At 38.9% G+C, this 8,456-nt stretch overlaps 1 protein-coding gene across 3 annotated transcripts; it reads right to left on the reverse strand.

Annotated features, from left to right (window-relative positions):
- Positions 1-610: 610 nt before the first annotated feature.
- On the reverse strand, positions 611-3,673 carry cox17 (cytochrome c oxidase copper chaperone COX17). 3 transcript variants are annotated; one of them, XM_079665444.1, is made up of 4 exons: positions 3,514-3,673; positions 2,350-2,481; positions 2,158-2,265; positions 611-816 (listed from the first exon to the last, which is right to left on the reverse strand). In XM_079665444.1, the coding sequence occupies exons 2-3, from the start codon at positions 2,466-2,468 to the stop codon at positions 2,181-2,183; spliced, it is 204 nt and encodes a 67-aa protein (XP_079521570.1). In that variant the 5' UTR covers positions 2,469-2,481; positions 3,514-3,673; the 3' UTR covers positions 611-816; positions 2,158-2,180. The 3 variants fall into 3 exon arrangements, with proteins under 3 accessions (XP_079521570.1, XP_079521571.1, XP_079521572.1); XM_079665445.1 differs by having other exon boundaries at positions 611-820; XM_079665446.1 differs by having other exon boundaries at positions 611-818; positions 2,350-2,475; positions 3,514-3,650.
- Positions 3,674-8,456: the final 4,783 nt, after the last annotated feature.

Consider the following 8,456-nt stretch of genomic DNA (forward strand, 5'->3'; position numbering starts at 1 on the left):
TTGTTTACTTCCGTAACATTATGTAACACTTGTGCTTCTATTGTCAAGCGCTCCAACACATCATACTCGATAGGCTTAGGGTCGGGACATCTCTTGACCAATCAGAACAGAGCTGGCCAGCTAACCAGAGCAGACTGGGCTCTGATTTCAGACAGAGGGTGAAAATGTGTCAAGTTTCACTGTCAAAACAGTTTGACCATCAGACTAAATGATCTAGAATACTTAATACCCTAACCCTACTAAAAAGCTTAACAATTCCAGGTAAACACAATTACCCTTGTAATACATTGACTGGCATTAAGGATCAACAGTTACTGTAAACTCTACTGCAGAGTTGCTGTAGCTTAGCATTTCCAGCTAGATTTTAGGAAGTGTCAAACTAGATGTCCACTATCACGAACACTGACCCACTACAGGGGAAGAATGCAGATATGCCAAGTATTGACTTTGCAGGGGCAGAAGTTATTTTAGGTCTAAGTGCATACCGGGGACAGCAACTGTGGGGGGGGGGGGGGGGGGGGAAGCTTTCACTGAGAGAAAGGAACGCCAATACAGAAACCAGGAATACATTTGCAAGCGCATTAAATCGACATTAAAACATGACAACCCGTCTTGTTGCATAGGACTTTTATTCAACAAATAGAATTTTAGACAGACATTTTTCAAATTCAGAAAACTGTTTAAAAAACGATCACAGAAAGACAATCGAGCCACCAGAGCTGAAGTGCAGCATCACATTTCCCCCTCCAGTCGAGGTATAAATAAGGAGGGGGTGGGAAAGAAGCGGGGAACACCCAGGGTCGTCTTGCACAGCAACACACTGCAGGAGAAAAAAAAAAAAAAGAGCTATGATTAAAAGCATAAACAACCTTCAGTGGTGTTTGCAAATGTATAAAAAGGCTTATGATAAACCCTGAGATCAGAGCAAACACAGGCCTGGTTGTACATTCAGGGAAAAACATGTTTAATGATTTAGCTGTGTAGCATCATTTCTAAGTAGTATTTCTTCCGGCCTAGTGCTTCAACGTTCTCCATTTTACAAGAGCGAGTGAACATAAACGCGATGCCAGAATGCCAATTGAGCTGCTGAAACGTGAAGCGAGCCGCAGGCATGTTTCATGTGTGGTCACGCAAGCACACAAGACAGTTGCTCTGCTCTGCTCGCTCTGCTCCGCTCTGCTCTGCTCCCTCCCTCCCCCCCCCCCCCCCCCACTTCATTCTCACACACCTCGCAGCACACTCATTACATGATTTTCTAGTTTGACATTGCAGTATGTGCAAAACAAATGGAAGAAATCAGCATTAGCCAGGAGACAAAGAAAGAGGAAACTTGACACTGTAAAGCCTAGTGACTACAAATGGCTTCATTAGTGCTACTATTTGGAGTTAATTAAATTAAGTTGGTTATTTACATGGTTCATAAAATAGCAGATGCTCACTTATACAAGACTGATTTTATTCAAGTTGACCTAAGGTTATCAAGCTACATTTGGCAGCAGTGTGCCATTAGTACAGTCTAACACAACAACAACAAAAAACAGACGGTACAAGTTCTGTTGGGTATATTTTTTAAGCATCTAATGAAATGGAAGCAATATATAAAGTTTAGAGGTCACACAAAGCAAAACGCAGATTTTTTTTGTAATTGGATCTTTTAGATTTACCAAACGTTGCGTTCACTGTGTGCATCAAAGCCATGATTCACTTTTAAGTTTGCATTTCTTTTTCAGACTTTGAGCAGCCAGTTTTACACAAATGAGGTCAGGTTGTTTTGAAGGCCTAGTATGGCCTGCAGGAAGTCTCATTAGTATCATAACAAAAAAGTTAATTGAGGGTGAACCGTTCATTATATGCAGCGTTTCGCACTACTGCAAATATTTCCATGCTACTTTTAGCCATGCTGCTGTGTCTTAAGAACAGAAAACACAATTGACTCTGGACATTTGTGGTGAATGGTCCCACATAAAAGCACATGTATGCCACCTGACAACACTAATCCTTTCTCAAATTGAACTCGATTATAATGACTGCACTGGTGTTCTAGTCTGTCTTGAACACAAAAGATGAATCGGTGACAGCTCAGGGTTACAAATGACCCAGCAGGAAGAAATTATACTTGCAAATAAGTTGATAGACAACATGCAGTTTGATGCTTACCACACACACACAAAATGGAGTAGTTATATCTTGAATCCAAGAGCCCTCATGCAGTCCTTGTGTGCATCGATCAGCTCAGTGCAGCTTTCCGCTCCCTTCTCAATGATGCTGCAGGAAAATCAAAAACTGAAATTAAGAATTTTTTTGTTACAGAGAGAGAGAAGCAGTTTCATTCTTTGGACAGTTACTTACCAAGCATCTCTGACTTGCTTAGTTTCTGGACAAGCACAGCATGCCTTCAGAGGCTTCTTCTGTTCAGGGGCCTCGGTCACAGCAGGAGCCTCCAGGCTGGCAGCAGATACGGTCGACATCTTCAGGCTGAAACTATAAATGTATAGTTATCAGATGCTTTTAATACCTTGGGCAGCAGACTTGAAACAAAGGCACTGACATTAGAGAACAGTGTTTTCACTTTGATTTTGTTCCTGGGGCTATAACTAGTTTCTAAAGAAAAAAACAGACAAGCCCTCATCAATTCACAGAGGCTGACCTTCAGGATGGGCAGAATGAGCTAAAGGCATTAGATCCAAATCTAAAGTTTGACATTTAATAGAAAAACAGCTGTAACTAAATGTTTTGCCACAATAAAATGGTCTTGGACAAGTGTAATGTTACATACAACCCAATTAAGTATGCAAGGTCTTCCTGTACAAAAAGAGAGCATTTGTCCACATTTAAATTCAGTGAGTGAATTGTATTGCAGAAGGTTAGACAAACTATATTATATCAAATGTGTTGAACACATAATAAAGTTGCTCCTATATCCGTATAAAGCATGGCAGGGCTGCTGTATATTACTTAAGTGTTGCAATTTATGTAAAGCAAAGTTAGAACCAGGAACTAGAAAATATTTAACAACCAACAATTCAAAGAAATTATAAACCCATCCACTAAGAAAAGTACAGAGCAAGATTATGCACTCTGCTTAACTAGTATTTGGAAGAACAACAACAAAAGTGATTCAAAACAAAACATAGGTAATGATAATGTTTGAAAGCCTAGTGACACTGAAGGGTTGGAGTGATGTAACGTTAGCTAAGATGACAGCATCAGCACAAATGCAGCACAAAACACGTTCATTTTGAAATGATAAAAAACCTCTATGATGCGTTCAAGTAGAGGAAACACCTGGACAGAAACATCATGTGATTTGCTGTACATTAATGTTGCTAGCTTTAGCCACAGACAGCATAAAAAGGCTTTAAGAGACATTGCATAACGTTCAGTTGCTAACGGCTGCTAACACACACGTTTATGTAAGCGTTGTCATGGCGGATAAATAATGAATTTAAGATAACATAAAGCGTAGTGTATCAGTTAAAACAGCAGCTGAGAGATCTTCGTTATGTTACTTACTTGTGTGGAGGCTGGAGGCTCAAGTTATCAGATGATTTCACCTTCAAAAGGAAAGTAACACGATGGTAGGAAGCTCACGTGTTCGCTTTTTATACAATGTCACGTGATTAAAACCGGCTGCAGAGGCTTCTGGGAAATGTAGTAATTATTCTGTCACAACGGCTGGAAGAGAGTTAAGAGCTAATAATGAAGCAAAACATGCCTCGACAGAAGTCCAGAGCATATATGTTTTATATACACAAGGTACGTTTTTAAATATGAAGTTTTATTGTGATTCCTTAAGAGAAATGCTGTTTTCTTGGCGCTCAAAAGTTTATTTTTGACCTTCATGAAAACAATTCAAAGTCAAATAATGTTAGTTTAAACCAGTGGTTCTCAAACTTTTTCTGTCAGGCCCCCCCTTTGGAGAAAAAAAGAAGTCGGGGCCCCCCCCAACACAAATAGTCAGGCTCAGTGGCGGCGCCAGAGATTTCTTTTAGGGGTGCTGTGGGGTAGCTTGACGTTTCATAGAGGGTGCTCAAACATTTAGGGTTTCCCATTAATGTACCGGTCGCTAGAGTGGAATTTTCTACTGCAACAATCCCCAGTCATATACACAGTGTACCCGCGACTGTTACAATGAAGGCTCGATAATCAGCTCACGGCATATACAGTAGGTGTAAGCAGGGGTAAAGTGCTATTTTTATAGGTTGTGTGGACCTTACAGTACATAGGGGGGACCGGGGGGAGCTCCCCCCGGGAAGATTTATTTTTAAATATTGAAGTAAAAAGCATCAATCTGGTGCACTTTGAGAGCAACATGAAGAGATCTATGGATACATCTCTCAACACCCATATGAAACAGAACTATAAACAGATTTACTTTTTATTTATGGATATTTTACAAATCACCCTTTTAAACTTTATTCTTGTTTTACTGTCATATAGTATTTCATACCTTTTTTTCCTTTATTCCCTTGTTTTTTTATAACTATAATGATCATATAAACGTGTGCCTCGGAATTAATTGTTGACATTAATGGTGACCAAAACGTTTGAGACCCACTGAGATAACACTGAGAGAGTCCTTTAGCTCACTGAGTCTCTCAGTCTGACAGGAGAGGACTCTCCTCCACTTTGTTGTTGAAAAAACTCCTTATATCCGTTAGCGTAGCTCGCTAGCACCAGAAGCTAACAACAACGATCTCCGGTACCGGTGCGCTCTCTCTCTCTCTCTCGCTCGCGCACACAAAAAGGCTCATTCCACACACACACACAGAGCCGAGCTTTAATGAAACACAGAGACCCAGACATAATAGTACTGTACTGCATCATATTATTTTCAAATCAATAATCTTTCAAATTATGATTTTTTTTGTTTAAATCTTTTTTTTGTAACCATTTTTCCTCCTGGTCTCTCGCGCCCCCCCTGGCATGCCTCTGCGCCACCCAAGGGGGGCGCGCCCCCCACTTTGAGAACCACTGGTTTAAACTAAACTAGCTGAAACAAAACTAGCTTAAAGCTAACATTAATAAACTCAAATTATTAATTTCTCAAACTCCTTTTTTTGGTGGAACGATTTCATATATTTATCCCTTCCCTCTTGAAAGTGAGTCTTACATGTGCCACAGTTAATCACCAGTTTCCTTATTCTATTAAACATGAATCTCAAATTGGTTTAATTGGGTTATAAAAAAGTGAACCTACAGTAAAGCTAATGTTGTATTTTTTTTAACAAATGCTGGACAGGACATTACAATATAGTAGAAATAACCATAACATAATTGTAGTCAAACAAAACATGTAATTTACAGTTTAAAAGACTACATCTGTACAACTCAATACAAATAAACAGAAATTACTTATGATGTGGATTTACAGAATTTATATCAAAAATATGTAAATGTTTAAGTGCGTTTACATTGTTTTGATAAAAGAAACATATAAAGAACAATATGAGAGAATTAACATCAGCTACATCACATACATGCTAGGGCTGCAAGATATGTCGTGTCGTGACGATAATCGCGTTAAGCGATATTCACATCCCAGGACGTGCGATCTATTTTTACATTTAACATTTTTAATTGTTTTTCTTTTTTAGGACGTGCGATATTATAGGCAAATTAACTCAAACATGTCATGTTACAATTATTTTGCTGCTTACTACAAAAGGAAAACTCGCGCGGCTCTCATGTCAGGGGTATGAGTGAGTGACATGCAGGCTCTGCATGCATAGCAAACCACCAATCACAATCATTCTTGATCAGATCACAGCAGGAAAACCGAGCTAGCTTGTTGCTCTGATAATTTAAGATCCAGAAGTCCGTGACTAAAATCCTTCATCCGGTTAAATATTATTAAAAAAATACCAATTGTATGGCCTTAAAGTTCAAGAAAGGATGGTTTGCGGGAGAAAAAAAAACGTATTTTCTTAAATTCCTGCATTTTTTCATATCGCAAAATATATCGCAGGGGAAGAAAAATATCACAATGTCAGTTTTTTCCAATATCGTGCAGCCCTAATAAATACTGCTGTTTTGCAGCTACTTTGGCATCCTGTGATGTAAAATGTATTTACTGGTGGGAAGAACATATACACTTCAGTGGCTTGGGAGTTTTTTAATATGAAAAATACTTATTACTGCCCTAATACTGAAGAAATGTGTTTTTTCACATGTCAACTGGGTCTACAGTGCGTCAGTAAAGCAAAGCAGTGCGTAAGCAGGGGCACTGAGTCACTTATTATAGTTTGAGGGCCAGCTGTGTGCTAGATAAATGAGCAGCTAAGCATGTTATTCATTTTCTCCGTCCTGTGCGATGGATATGTACCTCCAATCGAAACATACGCAGTCTTTCCACAGGAGTTGAATCCATATAGTTTGGTACAAATGCTAATTATACAAGAGGCAATGAAATACCTTTTTGTGTTCTCTGTAGAAATCTGGCACCTGGAGAGGACCTGTCCTGATCGTCTGCCATCTCCTCTTCCTGTGTGCATAAAGCAGCGCCAAGGAGAGAAAAAAGTGTAAGCACCCTTTGTCTATTTTTATTTAATCAGAGTAGGATATGCAGCTAATACATAATCTCCCATGTACTGTATAGTCTAAAAAGCTTTGTTGGAACAGAGAACCTATAAGAAACAAAAAACTCCAAAACAATGTAAGTGCAGTGCTCAAATTTATTTTTACTGGATTGCATCGTAGCTTATGTGATAAAGGATTGTGACAAGGACAAAGATAAAATATACTTTATGTTCATCTAGCTATACACAGGGCAGTGCATAGAGGACTTACATCGTGTTTCCCTGTCCTGGTGGAAAACAAAATGATGATCAAATTACCATAAAGTGCAAAAACAACAGCATACAAAAACGGCTGAGAAACACATAAGATGCAATATTTGAACAATCTGAATATAATTAGAGTAGATACATGTGAAGTCATCCGAGGATATTTTTGTGGTAAGGAACAAAAAGTCTGTATCTATGTTTTTTGCAAAGAACAAAGCAAAAAACCCATACTTAACAACACGGACACGTCACTTATTTTGGTTATTGAGTACCACTTTACCGGATCAGCAATGTTCTTAAGAGACTTGAATATTGATTTATTGGTTTGAACACTTGAGAGTATATACCGTAAATCTTTTTCTGACATGTGCTACCTCTTGTGGTCGTGCAAGTAATAACAGTAGCCAACACAGAATCATTACATATTTTTAACCAGGAGGACCACAATTGTTTCCTAACCTTACCAAAGAGTGTTTTTGTCTCTTTGCCTAACCAGACCATAACCGTATCAGAAAACTCTTCAATTCATTGTTTTTTAAAAGACCAGGAAACCGTTGTTTAGGAAGGCAATGAAAACCAACCTTTTTGTTCATTTGTTGTCATTCTTTGGTTGCAAATTGAGCAATGTACCTTGGATTTATTTGTAAAAAGTACCTGAATTAAATCTAGAATAGATATGTTATACAACAATTTACTAAACCCCTTAATCCTCTTCAACGTCACTATGGCCTGAGGACTATTTCCCAAAGACTCTGAACGGTAAACAAAACCATGCCAGTGAATTTGATGTGAATATAAGTGAGATGTATTCGTGTAATGTTTTATAAATTAAAGATATCTTTTCAAAATGTCCCTCACAGTATGAGACACACCTCATGCACTAAACTTCCAGTAATGCACCTTACTGCCCTCAGTTAATCCCTCCGTTAATCCCCTTGCCCCTACATCCTTCTATTTTCATTTTTCAAACATTGCTGCAATATCCAGTTCAGGTCATGATCCTAAAATCAGGACGACAGCTACCATACATTTTCATTACCATATTCTCAATAAATCAGTAGTTGCTCCTGAATAAAACATCAAAGAAATGGTAGAAATGTGGCCATCAAAACTTCACAGAGCCACATTCACATCTTAAATGGTCTTGTTGTGTTTGACCTGAAGTCCAAAAATATTTTCATTTACAATTGGACAATTTCAGTGTCTGAAAGCAGAGAACATTGAACACTTTTCTCTGCTTCTGCCGGGATGCTGCTCTGTTGAAAGATTGTCAAAATAATTGTCAATTATTTTTGTCGATTTTTTATCTTATCTTCTCCGCTCTACTTGGAATGATTTATTTCAGCTGCTGTTTGTTGTTGTGGTTCTGATGTGAACACTGCAAACAAACAACACAGGAGCTGGCTGAGAGCAGCAAACATATCTACAGCATCAGGTAACAAGGCACCGTGTTTAATTACATCCTGCTGGAGATGGCCCATCCTGAACTTACCCCTGCCCACGCTGCCAGATGTCAGGGTCACATGGCAACAACTGTGATCCCCTCCCCACGCACACACACATACACACACACAGACAAACACACACACACACACACACACACACACACACACACACACACACACACACACACACACACACACAAACACACACACACACACACACACACAC

This window comes from Notothenia rossii (genome assembly GCF_949606895.1).
Source record: "Notothenia rossii genome assembly, chromosome: 2".
In the NCBI taxonomy this organism is placed as follows: Eukaryota; Metazoa; Chordata; class Actinopteri; order Perciformes; family Nototheniidae; genus Notothenia; species Notothenia rossii.